The sequence below is a fragment of the Calonectris borealis genome, chromosome 19 (assembly GCF_964195595.1).
Source record: "Calonectris borealis chromosome 19, bCalBor7.hap1.2, whole genome shotgun sequence".
Taxonomy (NCBI): Eukaryota; Metazoa; Chordata; class Aves; order Procellariiformes; family Procellariidae; genus Calonectris; species Calonectris borealis.
The window spans coordinates 6,003,677-6,025,964 of record NC_134330.1 but is presented as its reverse complement, the minus strand read 5'-3'; the positions used below and the strand labels follow the sequence as shown (position 1 = coordinate 6,025,964).

At 61.8% G+C, this 22,288-nt stretch overlaps 3 protein-coding genes across 4 annotated transcripts in view; 1 reads left to right on the top strand and 2 right to left on the bottom strand.

Annotated features, from left to right (window-relative positions):
- Positions 1 to 569: 569 nt before the first annotated feature.
- BLTP2 (bridge-like lipid transfer protein family member 2) lies at positions 570 to 14,939 on the bottom strand. Of its 2 annotated transcripts, XM_075168691.1 has the most exons (39): positions 14,692 to 14,939; positions 13,689 to 13,818; positions 13,362 to 13,408; positions 12,914 to 13,076; positions 12,716 to 12,834; positions 12,289 to 12,349; positions 11,883 to 12,081; positions 11,596 to 11,719; positions 11,083 to 11,207; positions 10,930 to 10,997; positions 10,688 to 10,836; positions 10,330 to 10,448; positions 9,924 to 10,087; positions 9,531 to 9,795; positions 9,205 to 9,410; positions 7,943 to 9,038; positions 7,516 to 7,707; positions 7,219 to 7,421; positions 7,021 to 7,139; positions 6,726 to 6,946; positions 6,392 to 6,582; positions 6,207 to 6,306; positions 5,914 to 6,116; positions 5,279 to 5,573; positions 5,009 to 5,166; positions 4,681 to 4,887; positions 4,463 to 4,562; positions 4,087 to 4,269; positions 3,683 to 3,804; positions 3,449 to 3,604; positions 3,254 to 3,375; positions 2,989 to 3,169; positions 2,823 to 2,909; positions 2,609 to 2,719; positions 2,387 to 2,522; positions 2,019 to 2,143; positions 1,574 to 1,675; positions 1,333 to 1,467; positions 570 to 1,120 (listed from the first exon to the last, which is right to left on the bottom strand). In XM_075168691.1, exons 1-39 carry the CDS (start codon positions 14,760 to 14,762, stop codon positions 938 to 940), a joined length of 6,738 nt encoding a protein of 2,245 aa, XP_075024792.1. In that variant the 5' UTR covers positions 14,763 to 14,939; the 3' UTR covers positions 570 to 937. The 2 variants fall into 2 exon arrangements, with proteins under 2 accessions (XP_075024792.1, XP_075024793.1); XM_075168692.1 differs by lacking the exons at positions 13,362 to 13,408; positions 14,692 to 14,939 and having other exon boundaries at positions 13,689 to 13,779.
- A 106-nt stretch (positions 14,940 to 15,045) lies between these two features.
- Positions 15,046 to 17,142, bottom strand: SDF2 (stromal cell derived factor 2). The gene is made up of 3 exons (XM_075168688.1): positions 16,956 to 17,142; positions 16,665 to 16,861; positions 15,046 to 16,057 (listed from the first exon to the last, which is right to left on the bottom strand). Exons 1-3 carry the CDS (start codon positions 17,122 to 17,124, stop codon positions 15,770 to 15,772), a joined length of 654 nt encoding a protein of 217 aa, XP_075024789.1. The 5' UTR covers positions 17,125 to 17,142; the 3' UTR covers positions 15,046 to 15,769.
- A 22-nt stretch (positions 17,143 to 17,164) lies between these two features.
- SUPT6H (SPT6 homolog, histone chaperone and transcription elongation factor) overlaps positions 17,165 to 22,288 on the top strand; it is a 30,425-nt gene continuing 25,301 nt past the window's right edge. The window contains exon 1 of the mRNA XM_075168685.1: positions 17,165 to 17,248. The gene's annotated coding sequence lies outside the window, so the exon portion shown is untranslated. The remainder of the gene's footprint in view (positions 17,249 to 22,288) is intronic.

The window sequence follows — 22,288 nt, the reverse complement described above, 5'->3', positions numbered from 1 at the left end:
CGCCCGGGTGCGACCACCCCCCGCCCCGGGGCCGGGCACCGGGGCTGCCCCCTTGCACCCGCTGAGCACCCCGGGACAACCCACTGCACCGGGGCTCCCCCTTGCAACGGGTGCGCACCCAGCGACACCCACCCGTGACTGATCCCCCCCCCCGCGGGGGGCATACCCTCCGGGACCCCCCCTTGCATGCTTTGGGGTTCCCCCTTCAACCACTCATCCTCCCTTTGCGCCCCACTTGCTGCAGCCTCCCTGCCCCGGGGCAGCCGGTGGGGTACCTGCAGCCCCCGTTGAGTCCCGGCACAGCCCTGGGCACCAACGGGCTCCCGGAGGAAACCGGAGAGAGACAAGCGCAAGGACCAAGCCCAGGGCGAAACAGATGCTGCAAGGGAGCCCTGAGACCCCAAAGTAGGTGCCCCTAGCACCCTGGGGAAGGGCAGGGGGTGAAGCCACAGCGGGTGGGGTGCTGCCACAGCGGGTGGGGTGCTGCCAAGCTGAGACGGGTGACGGCGCTGAGCCCGGCACTGCAGCGTGAACGGGGAGGCAAGTAACGAGCCACTGGCCCAAGACTGTTCCAAATTAAAAACTCTTTATTTAAACTCTCTCCCGTTCCCCTTTCTCCCAGCCTGGAGCGATCCTGCTGCTTCACCAGACCCAGGGGCCGGGCCCAGCACCCGCACAGCAGGGAGAGGGGAAGCTCACCGGAGCCCTTGGCACGGGGGGCTGCGCCCCACAAAGCGGCCCCGGAGCACGCTGCGCCCCACATCTCCGTGCTGCCGCACCCCTGCCCCGCAGCGACAGGGCTGCCGAGGGCCTGCGCACGGCTAACTCCCGCCTCGGGCATCGCCGAGCAGAGCGGCCCCCCCCGCCATAGGGGTGCCCCTTCGGAGGGGGGAGCACGGGGCGCCCCAGTCCCTTCCCGGCCAGCCGGGTGCTGCCGTCATTTGCGCCTGCCGAAGATCGACTTCTTGCTGGGGTTCTTCTCGCCCACACTCAGCCCGATGAGCAGACGCGCCTTCTCGTCCTCCTCCTGCTGCTGGATGGTCCCGTCCGATTTGTTCTCCAGCTTCCCCCGGGCCTCCGCGCCTGCCGCCGGCTTCAGGCGTAGCTTCTCTTTGATCACCTGCTCCGGAATTTAGGGGGCTCAGCACCCCATGGCCGCACCCAGGCCCCTCGGCGAGGGTGAGAGCCTGAGCTGCTGAGCCAGTGCAGCTGCTTCCCGCTCTGGAGAACATGCCGCCCGCCGTGGGGTTACCACCTCCGTCCTGGGCAGAGTGGCTCCAGCAGTCTCCCTGCGAGCGGGAAGGAGGTACCGCAGGATGGGATGCCACGTACCTGTGCCACCAAGGCTTTGCGGCTGTCCCTCTTCACCGCCATGGCGAAGTCCAGCCACGTCCACGTGTTGTTGTGGTACTCCAGGCACGGCAGCACCAGGTTGAGGTCGCCCCAGTCCACGCTGTTCTTCTCGCCCTGGGTGACAGGGGTGTCAGGCAGCGTGGGACAATGCCCCAAGCCACCCCCCAGCTGGAGGGGCTGTGCCCCCTCCCCAGCATGCCCCGTCCCACCGGACCCGCACCTTGTAGCTGACGCAGAGTGGCACCTGCGGGATCTTGATGTAGATGAAGGAGTTGTTCATGGCTGCGCGCTCCTTCATCTTGTCGATGTCATCCACAGGATGCTGGGGACAGAGCGGGAGCCATGAGCAGAAGGGAAGGAGAGGGGACACAGCCAGGAGCCAGCGGGGAAGGGACAGCCGGGCACTAGGCCATGGCATTGCTTCACCGGGGAGAGGTGAGAGCTGCTCTGGCATGGTGTTAGGAAAATGAGATGCTGCAGGGATCACATAAAGCGTGCAGGCGCTTGGTTGTAAAGGATGCAAATCGTCATGGTGGGAGGGAGCAGGAGAAAATGGACAGGCAAGAGGGGGAGGACATGGCTGCCCAGCCCTGCAGCAGAGGGAAAACAGACTGGCTCCGCAGCAGGGCTGTCCCAGATTCCCCTCTCAAGGCAGCAGCAGGTACCTCAGGTGCTTTTCGGAACGATCTTCTGACCCCTGAAGTCCGATTCAGTCCCTGAGCGACTCCCTTCCCTGGGCCCAGCGAGTCATCGGTCACGATCAGCTGCCGTGGCTTCACCACCGGGATCCCTGGGAAAATCAGGGTGGGAGGCGGTGGCTGGTGTCCGGCTGGGGGTTAGCCGCGACCCAGACCTCTCCCAGCTTTGCTGCTTTCCCCACCGGCTCCCTGCCCACAGGGGACACCATGAGTCCCTATTCCTCGACGTGTGGCCCACCAGCAACTGCCCACAAACATTATCCTGGACACGCAGCCAGAGCTGCTCAAGGACATCGCTCAGGTGCCAGGGAGGAGGGTGACCATGAGCCTCTCACCTGTTGTCACCAGCTTGGACTTGTCTTCCTCATCCCCCACCTCTTCCTCCTCCACATTGCGGCCAGGAAAGAAGAAACCCATCATCCTGTGGAAGAACTGGTGGGTGAGCTGTATGGTGAGGGGTACCACGTTCACCTGCAGGGAGAGAGGCATGTCAGAGCCGGGCACACTCTGCCCGCGCCCCGTGGGGACCCTGCCACCTCCCACCCCGGCGCTGGCACCTCGAAGTGCTCCTTGATGGAGATGCCTCCCACGGGCGGCCGGACCTTGCTGAAGATCCTCAGTGCCAGCTGCCGGCCGGACTGGCAGGAGCTCTGGGGACGCAGCACCACCTGCAGGGAAGAGGATGGGTGGCTGGGGTGAGGACAGGCCACCCTGGCCAGGCCACCCGTGGGTCCCCAGGGTGCAGGGCTGCTCCCTCAGGCTGCCGCTTGCCTTGTACACAGCGTTGGGCAGGAGGTTGTTCATCGTGACCCAGCCCAGTTCCAGCAGATGCTCGGCCGTGTCGTCAGACTTGTTGACCTGCGCACACAGACCCATCAGCCCCGCACGTCCCGGGCCCTGGCTCGGGGGCTGCGGGTGCCACCAGCCGGCTCGGTACCTTGCTGTAGAGGAAGCGTTGGAGCTCCAGCTCGGCTATGCCCAGCTGCCCATCCTCCTCGGTCAGGCGCCAGCGTGCCTGGGCGAAGTAGAACTCGGTCCGCCGCGCCACACTCACGTCTTCCGGCTGCTTTCGCAGTTCCATCTTGTTGGCTCGCTGCAGCTGGAAGTCCTTGAAGCACCTGCAGCAGAGAGGGGAGCGCTGGGATGTGGGAGCCCTGCAGTAAGGGGGACACAACGCTGGGGATGCCAGAGACAGCCCCTACCTGATCAGTATGTTCAGCTCCTCACTCTCCAGCTGCAGGTCAGCTTTCTCCTGGCTTAGCTGCTGCTGCAGCCTGTGGTTGAGGTCGAGCAGGCTCTCATTTTTGCTGTCATCCTGCAGGGACTGAAGGACAGACAACCCTCAGCACCGGAGCAGGGACCTCAGGGAGCCGGGCCCTGCTGGGATGCAGGCTCACCTTCACGTTGGAGTACATCTGCTTCTCCAGCTGCCGGATCTGGGCGACGTGCTGCCTCACGGCCTCTTGCAGGTGTAGGATACTGCTGCGCTGCTCCTCGGGGTTGCTGGAGATTTCCAGCTGGAAGCGCACCCGTTGTTTCTTCTCACTGTGCTCCTGGACACAGGGATAGGGGAAGGTTAGAATTGCGCCGGGCGCAGTGAGTGACACGGTGACCCGAAGCCTCACAGGTACCTTGCGTTTGGGCTCCACGTGCAGCAGCAGGTTGTTGACTATGTCAAGGATCATGGCATACTGAGCGGGGTTGGTGGAGATCTCCAGGTCGTGGTGGATCAGTGTGAATGTGTCCACAGCTCCTGCAGGGACACACAAAGGGCAAGTGGGGCCTCAGCATGGCCAGAAACAGGTTGCACGTGGGGGCCAGCCAGAGACGGAGAGGGATGGGAAATGAGCCAAGGTGGTTACGCTGGCTCCAGCAGGCACAGCATGTCCAGCATCATCTGGTGCACCGCCACGTGGCTGGGGACCCCTCCTGTATGCATCCCTCTGATCTCAGCAGGGCCAAGACAGACCATCCCAGCACCTGTGGGTCAGCCCAGAGCTCTACCCCCTGAGATACGCTGCCTGGATGTACCCACCCTCCTGCTTCTTCAGCAGATCCTCCTTCTCCTGGTTGGCAGGAGTCTCGGGGGGCTTTATCTGCGTAGCCAGCTCGGGGTCAATGTCATGGCTGTAGCTGATATAGTACATGCGGCAGCTGCAGCGAGAGATGATCCTCTGCACCTGCTGGGTCTGCTGCGCTTCTGAGGGCTGGTTCCAGTCTGGGGACAGGCAGGGGGACCATGGTCAGAGCGCCATGGCCCGGCATGTTGGGGACCCCACGGCGCAGGGCTGAGAGCATCAGTCAGCTCCTGGAGCTGTCTGGGGACAGGCCAGGAGCTCTCAGCTTCACCAGCCTCGGGGTCACACACAGCGGGATTGGGGTAGGCACGGCAGCCAGCTTGCGGGCAGTACCTGTGGTGGTGCTGACCATGCCCCCCACTGCCTGTCCGCTCTCCATCAGCTCCTGCACCGAGTCCAGGCTCCGTTGCCGATGCTCCTCAATATTTTTCACCTGGGGACACAAGGAAGCACCACTGGCTGTCCCTGCTCTCCCTGCCTTGGCCAGGGCACCGGCAGCGCTGCCTGTACCCCATGCAGCTCACCCATCACAGCCTCCCTGAGCTGCTCACCTCCAGCCAGAGCTGCCCATGCTCCCTCTCGGTCGGGCCGCTCTCCGTCGTGGCGAAGTACTGCATGCCGTCCAGCAAGCAGGTCCAGGACGTCTTCTGCTTCAGCGTGTCCCCGTACCAGGCGGGGTGGTGCTGGCACTGCAGCAGCTGGGCCTTCGCGGCGGACACAATCACGCAGCCCTCTGTTTCCGCACCGCGCAGCACCATCTGCGGGGGGAGAGACCCTGGGGGTCAGACGAGCCCTTCGGGGCCAGGCATGGCCCCTCTCACAGCAAGGCCGTGGGGAGCGGAGAGCGTGGGGACAGGCAGGCTTGCTGAGGGCAGGTACCTGGCAGTTGACCAGCTCGATGAGGCAGTTGCGGTTGTAGATGTCGTCGGTTTGGCAGGCGGCGATGCCGCACAGCTGCTCGCTAGCCCCCGACTCCTCCTCCGTGAAGACCACGAACTTGTCCGTCTCCTCAATGAGCTTCTGCAGCATGTAGGCCCCTGGGGAAGGAGAAAGGGTCAGGGCGAGGCTGCGGGGGGCTGGCTGGGGGCAATGGGGTGAAGGCAGGCACGGCTTTGGGTTTCCCATTGCTTCCCTCCCTGCCGCACTCACCACCTGAGGAGGCTCTCTCGGGACGGCCGCTGATGATGGGAGCGGTCACTCTGGCAGGGACGGAGTGAGCAGAGAGCGGGCCCCGCTTCAGCTTTTTGGCTTGCAGCTGCGTGTCGATCTTCAGCCCCTTCAGGGCCTCGGTGGACAGGTTGCGCTTGAGCACAGCCGCTTTCTTGTAGCCATCGTAGAGGCCGAAGGCGATGTCCCGGTTCGTGGTGGTCCAGGATGCCCGCAGGTCCACCAGGTGCAGCTGGTGCGTGTGGAAACCATCGTCCCCATCCCGCAGGGGCAGCTCCTGGGCACAGAGGGTCAGAGCCTCAGCACGGCAAAGCCACCCGCAGTCCCTGTTCACGGGCTTCACACACGGGGGCTGGGAGCCCTGCCAGCCTCCGCAGGCAGGGCCTGGGCACCGGAGCCCGGAGGACCACCCCAGAGCCCTACAGCAGGGACCCATACCAGGGATGCTGTGGCTGGAACAAGGCATCCCTTTGACCAAGCGCTCAAGAGATCAGAGGCCCTGCAGGTCTGTCTCCTCTCCAGCCAAATTCCTCCCTCATTGCACTCAAAGGCCAAGGTTCCCTTGTCCCAGGGGGATGCCATCAGGCCAGCCATGCCCCGTGTGTTTGCGGCGGTACCTCCTCAGCCGTGCGGTTGCTGTGCCTCTGGTAGGTGAGGGAGGACAGGCTCAGCAGGTGGGTTTTCTTCACCAGGGTGTCGAGCCGGTGGTCAGCGTTCTCGTCGCAAGTGGAGGCCATGAGGTGCACGGTGACCTGGCTCAGGTCGCTCACCATCTGCGTGATGCTCCACTCCGAAATCAGGCGTCGCATCACCGTGCCGGCTGGGGGAAAGGGAGAGGAGTCAGCCGAGGCCCTGACCTGCCTGGAAGTGCTGCCGGCAGGGCCCTCACTCACCTTGGGCCCCCACTCACCTTGTGGGATGAGCCGCTGGGTGCCGCGAGTGAAGATGTGCCCCTGGCAGCACTCCACCTGGATGCCCCGCTGCTGGGCAAAGGAGGCCCAATAATGCACCTGTGAGGGAGCAGAAAGCAGAGGCTGAGATCCCAGCGCAGGCAGAACGGGGAGGTAACGCCGGACCCCCACCCCCAGGACTTGCCTGCAGCCGGGGGAAGAGCGCGGTGTAAGACAGCTGCTTGTAATGCTGCCCCAGCTTCTTTTTACTGGGTTTCATGTTGTTGAAGAGCTTCCCACGGCAGATGGGGCGCGTCACGCTGGTCCACGTGGCCCAAAAGTTCTGCATCCAGCGGAGGGTGCTGCTGTAGAGCAGGATCCGGGGCTGGGAGCGCTCTGAGAATACACCCGCTGTCAGCCAGCACCGTGGGGCAGGGACACAGCAGCACCCAACCCAGGACCGATAAGGATCGCTAAAACCAGTAAGCCCTGCCCCATCCCCCTTGTCCCTGAGGGATCCCCAGGGCACCGTCACCCACCCTCACTGGGCCGCGTCAGGTCCATCCGGATGGAGAGGTTGAGGTTCTCGGAGCGGAAGGCACGGTAGGAGTCGTACTGCTGCCCCACCGGCACCTCGGGCAGGAACTCAGGGGAGCGCAGCACCACGCCGTGGTGGTCGTGGGGGTTCCCGTGGCACAGCCACTGCAGGTCCAGCGTCATGCACAGGTCGGGCAGGTGCAGGAAGCAGCAGTCGTCATATCTGAATGGGGAAAGAGACCCCAGTTACCCCCCCGGCACCGGTGGCAGCCCCCACGCTCCCGGGCCCACACTCACTTGGAGGCTGTCCGGACGTTGATGTCCAGGTTGCCCTTGAAGACGAACTGCCCAGGCTTCCAGTGGAAGGAGAGGTGGCTCCACTCCCAGTGCATGTTCTCCGTGGTGTTGTAGGGGTCCTGCAAGGACAAGCGTGGGGAGAGGCAGGTGTGAGCCCGCCCCACGCCGCGCTCTGCTCCCTACCCCCGCGGCACCCACCTCGGTGGCCAGTTGGTGCAGGTTGGCCTGTTCGATGTCCATGTGCCAGTCCCCGTGGAAGAGAAGGCGGCTCTTGTCCCACCAGGGCAATGGGGCACTGGGGTCCTCTGAGGGCTTGGTGAGGAGATCCACGCACTGGCCGATCAAGGTCCAGGCTGGGTCCCAGCAGGGACCCCACACGATAGTGTACTGGGAGATCTCAGCTGGGGACACAGAGGTTGGCTCAGCCCTTCCCATGTCCCACGCAGCCCCGTCCCCACCCCAGCACAGAGCCCCCCCTGCCCCTCCAGCTCTTACAGTGGAAGTCGTGGTAGAACTTCAAGGGTGGCATGTTCCTCTCCACCGTCGCGTCCCCCCAGGGCAGCCCCAGCTTCAGGACCTGGCGGCGCCGGGAGCAGGCCTGGCCGCACTGCTCGGCTCCGATCAGCCGGCCCGAGAGCTGCCAGTTCCGGATCTCAAAGAGGTAGCGAGGGTAGTCGCGGATCCGCACTGTGGGGCAGAAGAAGGGCTGAGAGATGAGGCAGCAAAGGTTCCCCCACTCCCGGCCACGGCAGGTGCCACTGTCCTGTCACACCTCTGCTCCCTTTCCACTCCCTTGAACCTCCAAAAATCACTTCCCCGTGCTTCGTTACACATCACGTGCCAGCAGGTCCCTGTCCTGGGAGCCCAGGCCACGCAGCCGCTGTGCTGTCCTCCATGGGCACCCTCACGCGAAGCAACTCACCAAAGAAGCTGCCAACTCTGCCCTTCATCATGCGGCACCACTGGGTGACCATCTCCAGACCCTCGGGGGGGAACGGGCTGACACCATCCAGGTCCCTCATCTGCTCCAACACACGCTCCGTGCCGTGGAAGGACTCATCGGCCATGGCCACCAGCTCCAGGTGGGCCAGAGTCCAGGTGAGGAGGGCCCTCCGCATGGGCGTGTTGGCATAGAGGCGCCGCGAGCGCTGGATGTAGATCTCTATGTTCTTCTTCTCCAGTGAGGCATAGAGCTCCTCGATCTTGCGGGCAGGCAGCAGCTCGCCATGTTGCTTGCGCAGCGCAGCCACCTTAGCGTCCAGCAGCTGCAAGCGCTTGGCGCTCTCCTTACTCTCGTCCTTCATCAGCTCGTAGTTGTCTCGTAACTTGACCTCAAAGACATCATCCAGGAAGACCCAGGAGAAGTGTGTCACTTTGAGCAGGAGGTCGGGGGGCAGCGCCGTGCTGGCAGGGCGCCCACGCCGGTGCAGACCTTTCAGCCACTTCTGCACGCCCACGGCAGCATCCAGCGTGCGAGAGAAGTCATACTGGTAGGGGAACTCGATGGTCACGCTGGCAAAGGAGAAGGCCCAGCCACGATTGCGGAGGGTGCGCAGGGTGGGGAAGGCGCAGCGATGCAAGATGACCTCCTCCAGCTCTGGTAGCAGCTTCACCTCCACCTCCTTGAAGCTGAAGATGCTGTGTCCATCAAAGCCGGCGGCCAGCTCGGGGCAGTAGCCGTGCAGGGCACCGCCGTGCCAGCTCACGGAGGTCCTTTCGGCAGCCAGGCTGATGTAGTTGGCTTCAGAAACAAAGGCTGTGAGCTTGGCAGAGCTCAGCTCCAGTGACAGGGACAGAAGTCTTTTGGGGGGGGTCCCATCTGGCTGGAGGGGTGCCGGTGTCTCAGTAGGGGTGGCCGGGTGGGACGCTGGGCTCTCTGGGGGCAGGGAATGAGGCGTCCTGTGGCCAAGGGCGCTCTGCAAGGCTTCGTGGCACTGCAGGGTGGCCAGGGTGTGATGGTACAAGTGCATGTGGTCGGGCGGGCTCCACAGCACCGCCAGCCCCTCACCGCACTGCACCTACAGCGGAGAGAGAGCGAGCAGGCACCAAGTCACCGCCGGATACAACTGGCACAGCCCCATTCTCCTCTCCAGCACCTTTCGGTGCCAGCCAATCCTCCCCCTGCCCCATCCATTCCAGTACCACCAGTACAGGATAAAGCAGAGACCCGAGGCCCACACCAACCTCCAGGGAGCGGATGCTGCTGTGGTAGGTGACGCAGAGCATGGAGAGGTTGGCCACTGGGTTGGGGATGGCAGGAGCTTTGCAGCACGGCTGCATCTTCTCCACGATGCTCTTCACCAAGGCCAGCACCATGCCCTGGATGCTGACCGTGCAGCTCTCGGCACTCCCCAGGACGGTCAGAGTGTCCAGCCGCAGCTCCAGGGCACCTAAAGAGACGGCATGTCAGTGCTGGAGGCACGGAAGAGGCACACCACGACATGCCAGGTTCCTCTGACCGCGGGCCTGTTTCAGGACAGCCACCTGGGCTCAGCCTGGACGCTACTTACCCACCAGGGCTGAGAGTGTGAAAAGGTTCACATCCTCCACCTTCAGATCCACCTTCCAGAGCAGCCCCCAGGGCTCGCTTGAGGAAGAGGGTGGCTGCTTGGCAAGCTCAGCTCCGCTGGGCCGCAGGCAGAACAGGGGCAGGACCCTGGCCAAGCACTCGGTGCAGGTGTCCGAGGACTCCATTTGCAACCCCCGGATGGTGCAGTCCAGGAAAAGGGTGTCCGACTGGGCGCTGGACATGCCCAGGGGCTGGTTGTAGCTGCCCTGCAGGACAAACAGGACCATCACTCTCGGGCTGCAGGATGTCCCCATGCCACCACGAGTCCCCGTGCTGCCTGCATGGAGTTGCAGACAGGCAGCCCACCCCCTTGCCCCCTTGGCTCACCCCTCACCTGCAGGTTGAAGGAGTCAAGGATGAGGGCTTCTCCCCACACGTGCATGTTGGGGGGATGCGGGGCACGCTGGATGTGCGAGTCGTTGCCCACGCGCCAGCAGAGGTGGTCCACGGCCAGTACCGCTCGCTGGTGCACGCTCTGTGGCCGCAGGTGCTGGTAGTCTGTGGGCAGAGAGGAGGGGGTGAGTGTGGGCAGGGCTGGCTGCTGCCTCCTCAGCTGCCCCCAAACAGGGGCAACCCAGACACAACCAGGCAGAGGTCTACAGCCCCTGGCCAGACACAGACATGGGCAAGCACAGAAGCGGCACAGCCCTCCCCATTCCCATCCTGGTGCCTCTCTGGCAGAGCCACCAACCCTCAAGAAGAGCCCAGCAGCCACCTTGGTGCCAGCTGCCAGCCCCTACCTGCAGAGATGGAGTTGAAGCCCAAGGCGAAGGGTGGCGTGTCCCCCAGCTGCACTGACACGTTGACGTTGGACAGCGAGGCACACAGGATGATGGGCGCTATGATTTGGGGATAGCTCCTGCATGGGACAAGCAGGGACGGGCTGTTACTAGGTGCATGCCACGGAGCCTGGCAGGCCCAGAGGGACGCCCTCTCCACAGGGACCCCCCAACTGCCTCCCCTTCTGTACCAGCCTCCCCTTCCCAGGGGCTGTGCACAGGGCAGAGAAGGCGCTGGGTGCCTGGGCACCCTGCCAGAGCACGGCAGGCAAGAGGAAACAAGCTGCGATACCAGCAGCCGCGCTGAGGCCGAGTTTACCTTCCCTTGTGCCCTTGGCTGGGGACAGGCACCGCCTGGCACCTGTATTCCTGTGCCAACAGGCCCAGCCAGTGCGAAAACTCTTGGTGGCGGTAGTGGATGATGCAGGTATTGAGCAGCACAGCAGCCGAGAGGTCAATGGCTGTGACCTAGAGCAGGGAGAGGGCAGGGTGGCAAAAAGCTCGTGCCAGGAGCCAAACCAGCCCCCCCAGGGGACAGGACCATGCCCAGCACTCACTCACCTGCACGCTGGTCTTCAGGGAGTTGAGGCACACGATGCGCTGGCGGCTCTGGGACAGGAGAAGGCCGTCTGGGGAGAGAGAGGAGCAGAAGTGAGGGGTGGCGGAGGGCAGCGACGGCAGCCCTGTCCCACAGGCGCCCTCCTGGCTACTTGCCCTCCAGCTGGAGGTCTACACTCATTTGGTCCAGGTCTGAGGTGGGCGTGAAGTTGCGCAGTGGGATCTGCTCCTCTTCACGCTGATATAGAAACTGCAGCAGCTTCAGGCTCCAGGTGAGGTGCCTAGGAGAAGCAGGGAGTCACTGCCAGAAGGGAACTGCACCGTCATGTCCTTCATCTCCCCGTCCCTCATCCCCAGCTGACCGGCACGCTGGCATGGACAAAGACACCAGCCAGTGCCCAGCTGCAGCCCAGCCCAGTACTCTCATCCCATCAGCAGAGGATCCCATCAGGCTGTCTTACTGGAGAACCAGCTCACGTGCCTTCCTCCTTCCCCAAGAGCCTGGTCCCAGGCCAAGCTCAGTCCTTCCCACTGGGGTGGGATCTAGGACTTATCCTCTGCAGTCTGGCAGAGCAGGGGATGAACAGAGAATGGTACAGCTGTCCCCAGGTCCCTGTCCCCAGCGCTGACAGGGGCTAGGACAGGCTCCCCCTCCACCTGCCTCCTTACCTCTTCTGGCTGTTCATAGACAGCACCACGCTGGTGTTCTCCAGCTTCACCTCCACCCTCCTGGGGATGAGCTGCAGCGTGTCCCTGCTCAGCAGAGACAGGGACTTCAGGGGCTTCCCTGGGCCTGGAGGGGGACACACAGAGTCACTGGAAGGCTCTTGCCCAAACCCCCGTGCCCTGCAATGGGAAGGAGCGGTGGCACAGCCAAATCCCTCTGGCTCCAGTGCAAGTATGGCGGCTGCCAGCCCCTGCCCTGCCCAGAGCTTGTCCCTGTCCCCATCCCTGACCTGGGCTGGGCTGTTCCCCCACGCTGCCGCGCTGGGCCCCAGCAGTGACGTGGTGCAGCAGCGGGCTGCAGAAGAGTCCTTCGTGCAGCTCTGCCTGCAGGGTCCGGACGCACAGCCTGACACCCACCAACCGCCGCTTGCTGCTGATCTCCAGTGAGACGGAGAGCGCCAGGGCCAGCTCCACCAGGCAGGTGTCATCCTGTACAGGGACATGGCCAAGGAGTGCACAGGGAGTCTCCCAACTCCCTGCCGGTGAAGCACTGGGCACAGCACGGAACGCAGAGTGTTGCAGAACCCTTGCAGCATCGCCCAGCCTCGGGGATGGGCTGGAACAGGTCCTCGGGGTGTCCCGAAGAGCCAGTGCCCAGGCCCGGAGTGTTGAATTTCTCCCTTTCCCAGCACTCACCAGCTGGCTGCTCCGGAGCACTTTGCTGTTCACCTTTGTCAGGCTCACCTCGCAGGTTAGGCTGGGGAGAGCAGAGAACAGACGGAGGCTGCAGGCTCTGCTGTCTCCAAATCAAGCCCCTGCCCTCCCTTTTCTGTGGGACACAGGGACCCCAAGTCCCTGCTCCAAGTCCTCCCAAAAGCAGAGCACAGCACGGCAACTCATCATTTGGAGAACAGACAACTCGAGCTTCTCATGAAGGGAAAAGGGACCAGACCAGCCTCGGAGGAGGTTAATGTGTCACATCACAGGTGACACGGGATGCTGCCGAGTGGGACAGACCGAGGTGAGACACCAGGGAGCCTGGCTGGGGTCGGAGGAGCCTCCCTGCCCCTTGGGACCCGGGGCTGGGCTGGGGGAGCAGAGCAGGACGCGAGCACAGCGTTACCTCTTCCCATCGCCATTCAGGAGGAGACGGGTCTTGCTGGCCTGGATGTGCCAGAGAGATTCTGAGGTGGCCACGTGCAGAACGATGATGTTGATGGAGTCCATGTGGATGGAAAAGAGCTGGGGGGAAGGTGCTACTGTGAGGGATGTCTGACAGCAGCGCAGCCCACAACAGCCTCTCACCGAGCCAGTGTCTCACCTGGCTAAGGAGCCTCAGCAGGGAGGGTTTAAGAGTCAGGTCTGCTCTGTTTTCATTTCCATCAGCTTCTCTGGGAGCCTCCGGGACGGATGGCTGGAACCCAGGGCCCTTCTGGAGATCCGTTCGGATTCGCACCTCACCAAAACACAGCTCAAAGTAGCGCCTGCAGAAGAACAGCATGGGCAACTCTTACAAGAGCTTGCACATGGCACACCCGGCCCCATTGCCAGGGATGTCCCCCCACCCTGGGGATGCGCAGGACCGGCACAAGAGCATCCGCAAGACACTGCCACCCTGAAGAAGGGTGCTTCACTCCCACACAGAGCAGACCATGGGGAAACAGGCACTGCAGAAAGGTGTAAAGGCAGCAGAACCGCAGTCAGCAGGGCCAGGGATGAGCCAGATCCCCCAAAGAGAGCAGGGAGGGAGCTGGGGTGGGGGTACGTACGGCAGCTCCCGGCTCAGTTTACTGGAGATCCAGACGTTGTCAATCTCCTGCAAGGACGCACAGGTAGGTCAGAGAAAAAACAACTTGGTTCTGCCTTGTGATGCTCATCCTGACGTTCCTGCTCTGCTCCCAATGCCTGGCATCACACGAGGAGAATTGGGGAGCATCCAAAAACCCCAAGTTTGGCCAGGGGAGCAAGGGCCTGGCACCAGCTATGGGGCTGCGTGACAGCAGCTTGGCTGCAGGGACTTGCTGCCAGCCTGGAAGTGACCGCAGTGTCCTGCCTGCCCTCGTCTGCCTGCGACCACCCCTCGCCCGGGTACCCACCACAGTCTGCTGCTCCTGCTGGAACTTGAGGCTGATGTTCTGGGCCCAGAAGAAGCCGAAGGAGCCGATCTTCAGCTCTGCATGAAGCTTCTGCCGGCACCAGGTGACGGCCAAGTGACACGCCAACCATCTGCGGGGACAGGCGGAAGGCCAGGGTCAGCCTCCCCGCCAGGGGCTGGGACCCTCTTTGCCCTTCGAGCACCAGCTCCAGCACCCACAGCTGGATGGGGGCTCCCTGGGCACAGCCCTGTCACCATGGGTGCCCCAAGCTGGGGCAGAGACCCTGCAGGGTCACCCCCCAACAAGCTCTGACATCCCCCCCCAGCCCTGAGAGCTCCCTTTGACCCCCACACCCCCCTGACACCCCATACCCACCCCTGCGGGCTCCCCTGGACTCCTGTAAGCCCGCAAGCCCCCGACACCCTCCCGCCCAGCCCTGGAGGCCCTCCCAAACCCCCGTAGCCCCCCCCATGCCCTGCACACCACCCCTCCAGCCCTAGGACCCCCCCCAAACCCCTGCAGGCTCCCCCCGCCCTGTGAGCCACCCCAAACTCCTGACACCCCCCAACCCCTCTTTGTCCCCCTTAACCTCTGCTGCCCCCCCCCCAGACCCCCGATACATCACCCTCAGCCCCGTGGGTCCCCCCACAACCCTGGCAGCCCCCACACAGCCCCGTGGGTCCCCCCACGACTCCCGTGGGCCCCCTCCACCCCGACACTATCCCAGACAGCCCCGTCACCCTCCCAAAGCCCCCTGACACCCCGCTGCCAGCCCCGTGGGCCCCCCTTGACCCTTGCGAGCCCCCCCCTCCAGCCCTGTCACTCCCCCCAAACCCCTGCGGCCCCCCTACACTCCTGTGACCCCACCGCCAGCCCCGTGGGCCCCCCCATGATCCCTGAGGGTCCCCCTCAGCCCTGTCACCCCCCTCCCAACCCTGTCATCCCCCCCCCCCAGTCCCCGTGGGCTCCCCCACGCCCCCAAACCCGCCCCCCAGGCCCTGACCGCGCCAGCAGCCCGGCGAGCAGCGTGACGACGACGAGGCCGAGCAGCACGGCGGGCAGCGGCGGCAGCATGGCGGCCCCCGGCCCCGCTGTGTCCCCTCGCTCCCACCGCTGCCCCGGCACCGCCGCCGCCGCCGCCCGTGGGGCCGACCGCCCGCGCACCCGGAGTGGCCGCTGGGAGGGGCGGGGCGGGGCCGGCGGCGCGGCGGGGCCGAGCGGCGTTTTCCCGGAGTGAGCGATAGCGGTAGCGGCAGCGCCCCGCCGGGGCTGGCACCGGGATGGAGCGGGGTGAAGGGGGGGAACAGCGGGTCCGCTCGTCCCCTCCACCCCCCGCACAAACAGCCACACGACACGGGAAAATTCAGCTCTTTTATGGCCCCAGGCCCCCGCCGGGCGCGGGGAGCGGTTTGGGGTACAGCGCGGGGGGCGGGCGGAGTGACGGGGCACAGCTCCCGGGGGACAGCTTCGGGGGTCCTCGGCCGGCAGGACCGGGGGGAACGGAGGAGGGAGCTAGAAGGGAAGGGTTGGGGAGTTCAGGAATCTGCTCTGGGTCACGTCTGGACATTGGGCTCGGCTTTGGGTCAGGTCTGGACATTGGGCTCGGCTTTGGGCTGGATCTGGGATGTGGGGACCTGCTTCGTGCTGGATTTGGGATGTGGGGACCTGCTTCGTGCTGGATTTGGGATGTGGGGACCTGCTTCGTGCTGGATTTGGGATGTGGGGACCTGCTTCGTGCTGAATCTCAGACGTTGGGCTCTGCTTTGGGTCAGGTCTGAACACGAGGATCTGCTTTGGGCCGGATTTAGAACGTGGGGACCTGTTTCATGTTGGATCTTGGACGTTGGGCTGTGCTTTGGGTCAGGTCTGGACGTTGGGATCTGCTTCGTGACAGATTTGGGACACCGCGATCTGCTCCACATTGAATTCAGGACATTGGGATCTGCTTCGTGTTGGATTTAGGGGCTCTGCATCCTAGTGTGTGTCAGACCCGGAGGGGGGACAGAGGCCATCCCCCGGGTCGAACGGCCCCAAACATCACAGGGCAGCACCCAGAGGCTCGGCGGCAGTCTGTCTGTCCATCACAACTCAGCGTGGTATCGCTCCGCTTTGAAGACCTCGCCGGGCTGCATGAAGATGCCCTCCATCACCTTCCAGTAATTATTCTGGCTGGAGGTGGCCATGCCGTGCACCTCCTTCTGCCCGTGGATGGGCCGCCCATACTGCTCCCCCGTCACCGAGAGGAAGACATTGGTGGAAGTGTGCTGGAAGCGCACCTCGCCGTCCCGCGCCCAGTAGGTCCCGCTGCACACCACCGTCCAGTCGTCTAAGTAGTCGCCCTCGCCGGCTTCCCCAAACGCGCTCACCTCCTGTGGATGAAAAAACGTTCGTTTGGGGGATGGGATGAAGAGAGGGGGGGACTCAGGGCCCAGAGGGCAAGAGGGGGGCAGAGGAAAGGGCTGGGTCTGGGGGACAAGGTGGGGGACCTGGTTGGGACTGGGGGTCTGTTGGGACTTGGAGGGTCTGGTTGGGACTGGGGGAAAGGGGCTGGGCCAGGGGGGGCCAAGGGGGAGCTGGTAGGGACAGGGAGAACCCAGTAGGGACTGGGGACAAGATGGGGCTGGCAGGGACACAGGGGACAAGGGGGACCCGGCAGGGACTGGGCAACAAGGTGGGATGGGTAGTGACATGGGGGACAAGGGGGACCCAGTCTGAACTGGGGAACAAGATGGGACTGGTAGGGACAAGAGGGACCCGGTCAGGACCAGTGCTGGTAGGGACACGGGGGACAAGAGGGACCCGTTTGGGACTGGTAGGGAAGGGGAGAACCCGGTAGGGACCCAGGGGACGCGGCAGGGCCTGGGGCCGGGGTGACAAGAGGCGGGGCGGTTATGCCCGGGGAAAGGGGCTGGGGCCGGGGTGACAAGAGGGGGGATCCCCGGTCGGGGCGGGGTCCCGGCCGCACCCGGCGGGTACCTGGTTTCCGGAGAGCGGGGAGGCGAAGCGGTGGCTGTGGAGGTTGCGGCCGGTGCCCAGGTGGGTGAGGCGGACGGCCTGCCCGCAGCGCACCGGCGTGCCCCGCTCGCAGACGGCCGCCGTCCGGCCCCGTACCCGCCAGTAGCTGTTCCCGTCATCCGCCGCCGACACCCCGGTCACCGACTGCTGCCCGCTGCCTGCGAAGGGGGAGAACCGCGCTCAGGCCCGGCCCGACCCGGAGGGCGCGGTACCGGGGGCGGAGCGGGGGGGGGGGGGGGGGTGTCCCGTTACCGGAGCCGTAGCGCACGTCGTGCGAGTGCAGGCGGACATTGTGCCGCACGTTGAGCAGCTTCACGACGGAGCCGCAGGTTACGGGGCCGGGGTCGCCGCGTACCGCCGCGCCCAGCACCAGCAACGGCACCAGAACCGACACCCGCCGCCCCGCCACCGCCGCCCCCATCCCGCCGCCGCCGGAAGCGGAAGTGGCGCCGCTCCGCCCTCCCGGAGGTCGCCGCTCGTCTGCTCCGCCCCCCCTCGCTCGCCGCCGCCGCCGCGGAGGCCTCCATTTTCCCTCGGCGCCTCGGGTAAGGCCGCGCCGGGCGGGCCGGGGGCCGCGACGGGCCGGGTGGGGGCGAGCGGCGGCGGGGGGGACCCGGCAAGGTCCGCGTCGCCCTGGTACGGGCTGGGGGGGGCTGTTGCCAGGGGAACAGCGGGGCCGCGCAGGGCCCGGGGCGACTCCGAGGCCTCCTGGTCTGGGCGGCCCCGGTGGGCCTGGGTCCCGGTAAGGGCGGCAGGGACGTCCCGGTGCTTGGCGTCGGGCTGGGCCGCGGGCCCTGGTTGGGAGGGTGAAGGCAGCGGCGGCCCCTCCGCTCCCGGTTGCCGGCCGCGGGTGGGGCTGGCGGCACCCGGAGCCTCCCCGGTTGGGGACCGTGTCGCAGCGGGGTGACCCGGGCTGAGGCAGGCAGCCGCCGGGGGGAAGGCGAGGCGGTGGGCAGGGGGGCCGCGGCTTGGGTGGGGGGCTGCTCCCCCGGGGACGGGAGGGTGCCGCAGCCCCCCGCCCGCCGGAGCAGCCTGGCTTCCCTGTGGCAGAGACCGCAGCGGACCCGGGGGCTGCAGAACATCACTGACATGATAGGAAAAGCTGCTGAGGGAGAAGTGGTGGACGTGGAGAGTGTCGGCCTGCTTTTCTGGGGCAGGGGGAAGGGTCTGACCTTTGTTTCCCAGGTACGCTGGCGGTCCAGATTGCCCCGCTCCGCAGGTGTAATTCCCGCACGGCCGGAGCACTGCATTTGGATTTGCAAACTTATGACAAGGTCCTCCACGAAAAGCCAAGGGGCAGCAGTCTGGGAAGGCCCTTTTGGGGATTAATAACTGACTAAAGGGTGGCAAATAAAGGGTAGGGTTGAATGGTTGGTGCTCACAGCGGAGTGAGGTTATTGTGGAGTTTCACAGTCATCTCTGCTGCTTTTTTTTCTGAATATGGTGTTGTGGAGAAGGAAAATTTAATCCTAAGTTATTTAGGATAGCTAAACCGGACTGTGGGAAATTGCAGAGACCAGATAATACTGAGTGGCTGAGTGCGAGTGTGGTAAACGAGATACGATGGCAACCGGTGTAATGAAGGTAACAAACGCCGCAGCAATTGACTGTACATCAGCTTTTACTATTCAGGAAAGAGCTGTTGGTGTCTCAGCCCTTGTTTCTTTTAAAACATCGCTTCAACACCCTGCCATAGCCTAAAAAGGATATTTTGGAATTACTTTAAAGGAACAGAGAACAAAGCAGAAAACATCATTATGCTGCTGCATAAATCGTTGCCAGTTTGTGCCCTGGCTATTACTGGCAGGTCTGGTTGGCCAGTCTCAAAAGGGGAGCACTGGAAAAGGTAGGGGCAGGAGCAGCGCGGACGAACAGGTTTCCGGGCAAGCAAGGCCTTCGTTTCCTCACCTTAGGGGAGAAGTTTGCTGACAGGAGATACGATGCAGGTGCATGAAGTCATGGGCAGGTCAGAGAAAGCGAGAAGGGACCATCAATTTTCTGTTTCTTACAGGAAATTACGATGCAGCAGATCTAACATAAACAGGCGGAAGTGCTTTTTCACACAACATGCTATTAAACTGTGGCACTCTGCCACAGGATGTTCTGCTGCCCGATAGCGTCGGGGGGGGGTGGGACCAACGGGGAGCACTAAAACTAACGAAGCAGGTATGGGAAGTTCCTGAGCTGCAGTGGCTGGCTGCCTGGACTTTCCCTGTCGCAGCATCATTGGTCTCCAGTCATCATTTCGCCCCTGTGCTCCTTTGCGCATCTGCCACCGAGGAGGGTGGGAATGTCTGGCTTCAGAAATTCGTAAAACAGCTATAAAAGCTAAATATAAAACTATATGTTGCTGATGCTGTATCAGGGCTGGCAGGCCCCAGTGGCGATCGGCCCTACAGAAGTCCCTGCCTGTGCCAAGGAGTGGCTCTGAGGAAGAGCTCAGCGCTGAGGAGGTGCCCGTGAGGGTATTCTGTTGTGGTGCGAGTGCCTTACAGTGCTTCACAGGCTTGTTTTTGTTAAGCTCATAAGCTTCAAATTAAAAGAATATGATCTTGTCTGAAATCTGTGGAGGGACGCAGCCTGGAGGTCATTGCTTAGTGTTAAATCCACGCATTCCAGCTCAGTCATAGCTTTTTTTTTTTTTTTTTTGGTTAAGAAAACCAAAATTGATTTCATTGTGAGAGCTTCAGGGGGTGGAACAGTGGCATTACCTTTGCAGTTCGTTTGGGTTTTTCCTAACAAGCCATTTATTGTCACAGTCTTTTACTCCTGTGGATGTACTCGGGCTATGCTAAAATTAATTTCATGAGCATTTAATTGGCAAAATGAATAGACTGGGCTTCCTTAGGCTCTATGTTTTAATTTAGTCAAGTTTCCCAGCCTTCTTATTCTCACAGAGCTTTCTAAATCCTCTGCAATTTAACTTTTCTCTTTAGACGTGAGAAATTAGCAAAACTCTTCAGTGGTGGCTTTGGTAATGTGGTTCCATGGACCTACGTGATCTTAAGTGGACTGTGAGTTGAACCATGAAATGGCAGAGGTTAAAACAATCCCTGTCCAAACCCTCTCCCCCCAAAAAAAAAACCTCTCAAACCAGTATTAGCATGGGTCAGGGCCTTGATGTACTTTCTCCTGCGAAGGATGGGGAGAAGTCAGGACTTGCTTCTCTTCAGCACCCATGCTGCAGTAAAGCCTAGATTAGCACTTGTTTTTGCTGTTTTGTGCATTGACGCTGATATCCTGAGGTTGATTGCTGAATAATAAATGTATCTCGCTGTGAGGACGCTCCTTGGTTATTCTGTGAGCACAGCTGAGATCTCATGCCTTAGTTGGCATCCCTGTGCCTGGAGAGCATGAGATGCTTCTGGTTTCCCTCACCCCACACCTGTGAAGCTCCTGTGGGGCACTGTCATTCCCGATGCCATCCTGCACGCAGTTGTGTCCCTACCTTGCCAGAGTGCCACCGTAACTGGCAAGGTGCAGGAGTTTTTCCCGTAACGTGTTCTGATATTTTCCCATAACGTGTTCTGATATTTTCCCGCAACATATTCTGATATTTTCCCGTAACGTATTCTGATATTCTGTGAAATACACAGGTACTCGCTGTGTATTTCCATTTCTAAACCTAATGAATTAACTTTTGCTTGTGTATGATGTACAAAGCTGCGTCTGCCTCCAGCACTGCGATGTTTTGCAGTCCTGAGCAGCCAGCAGGTATCTGGATGCGTGGCCAAGGCTTTAGAGGTATTTGAATGTCTGGTTTCCAGAATTCTCAGGTCCGTTACAAAGCAGCGCTTGTTCCAAAGGCGCTGCCTCACCTAACCAGGGAGGCAGCCCACAGTGCCTGCAGCTGATGTCCAGCCCAGTCCTGCCAACCTGATCAGAGATCTACCCTCTCGGTATTGACAGCGAAGAGAGCTATCTGCTCAGGGTCACCCCAGTTAAAAAGGAGCTTGTGGACTCTGGACAATTGCCATTGTGCCCTTGAGCTGAGCAAAGTGCAGACGCCCCTGGTCGAAAGCAGAGGTCATGTAATTGCTCAGCCCCGAGCTGCTCTGGCGTCGCTGCCCAGCGAGAGAGGCCGTGCTTGAGGTGCCTGGCTCGGCACGGAGGCACCCGCGCTTCCCTCACCTGCTGCTGTGGTGCCGTCGCAGCGCTGCTTGCTGCATTGCTGTTGTCTTTGGTCCATCTCGGTGAGTGTCTAGTGGCCGTGGGGTCTCTTTGGGGTAAAGCTATATATATATCACTCATAGGAGCCTGTCTGCTTGCGTGCAGGATTAGGCACTGTCTCCCTGCCTTTTTGGTGCTCTAGTGCAATTTAGTACTGGCCTCCGTGCTGCAGCAATCTCTGACCCTCTCCTGGGAGTATTACAGGAGCAGGGATGCTGCTGTGCTGCTCCGAGGAAAGGCCCATAGCATGATACAGCTGGGCTGGCCCAACACTCCTCAGTCTGGAGACTCTTAAACCCTCCCCAAGCCAGACAAGCGGTGCTGCTTGAGTGGGGCTTTCCCTTTGTGTCTGACTGGCTCGGGGGGTTCCCACCAGCTCAGTGCTGGTCTGAGCTCTGCCTCTGCACCTCCGCCCGCGCTGGCTGCAGTCTCTGCCTGCTTCCCTCTCCTGTTTTATTTCAAATGAAGGCCTGTCTGGAGCGGAGGGTGGGAGAGGCACCTTTAGTCCATATGTGATTCAACATCTCCTTGGTAATAGCTACCCTTGCTTCCGTTTGCCACGCTAAGTGACATCCCCACTGTCCTGAGGTGGATTTCACTGGAGCTGAAAGCACCCGGTTTTGTGGGTGGTTGGCTTGTGTGGAACCTGCTCAGCTGGATCATTAAATGAGATGGGTTTCCTAAGTCATAGCTGTTCCCTGTGTCCAGACAAATTAGATTTGACATGAACTGAAGGTGCCAGGAAATGGTAGAACAAGTGATGAGGAACAAAGTTGGAATTGTGAGCGAAACGCTTCACTGGCAGAGAATAGTAAAATTGCATGTGGTGCTATGACGAGGGGTTTTCTTTCTTGCTGGATTTGTGTGTTGATCATGGGCAGGAGAGAAATGAGATTATTAGACTTAGAAATGGAAATGCTTTAGGAAAAGCCACTTAGCCTGCAGTTTTATGTATGTTAATACATCCTGACAGGTACGTGTAGAAGAAGAATCGGCGAGAAAGTGTGAAGTTGACATAATATTCCTACACAGGCTGGTAAATATAACAATTCCTGTTCCTCTACTGTATGTAGTTACACAATTCATCAGTGGCATTTGTTTCGGGAACAAATTTGTTTATTTCTGAGAGGAATGCTTAAATACATGTGTGTGGCTTCTACAGTGTCCTCTCGAGGACGGGGATCACCCCATGCCCACGCAGCAAGCCAGAGCAGCGATGTCCTCTCTGGGTGCAGAGCGGTAGCCTTGGCCTGCCATGATTTCTGCCTGTCTGGAACATCGTAGATAGATGTTGGCCACAGCCATGTAATCCGCAGCCAAGGAGTAAGAGCTGCTATCTGCTCGTGTCTGAAATCTGGCAGAGGTCTTTCTCTTGTCTTTGTAGTGGGTTTTCTTTAATGAGGTACGGCCGACAC

Excerpts from the sequence above, each read along its gene's own strand:
- BLTP2 (XM_075168691.1), bottom strand. The coding sequence starts at position 14,762 with ATGCTGCCGCCGCTGCCCGCCGTGCTGCTCGGCCTCGTCGTCGTCACG. Across the intron at positions 4,563-4,680 it reads ATGGGCAGCTCTGGCTGGAG|GTGAAAAATATTGAGGAGCA; the intron begins GTGAGCAGCTCA and ends TTGTGTCCCCAG. Across the intron at positions 3,805-4,086 it reads TCTGCTGAAGAAGCAGGAGG|GAGCTGTGGACACATTCACA; the intron begins GTGGGTACATCC and ends GTGTCCCTGCAG.
- SDF2 (XM_075168688.1), bottom strand. The coding sequence starts at position 17,124 with ATGGGGGCGGCGGTGGCGGGGCGGCGGGTGTCGGTTCTGGTGCCGTTG. Across the intron at positions 16,862-16,955 it reads CGACGTGCGCTACGGCTCCG|GCAGCGGGCAGCAGTCGGTG; the intron begins GTAACGGGACAC and ends CCCCCTTCGCAG. Across the intron at positions 16,058-16,664 it reads CCCCGCTCTCCGGAAACCAG|GAGGTGAGCGCGTTTGGGGA; the intron begins GTACCCGCCGGG and ends TTTCATCCACAG.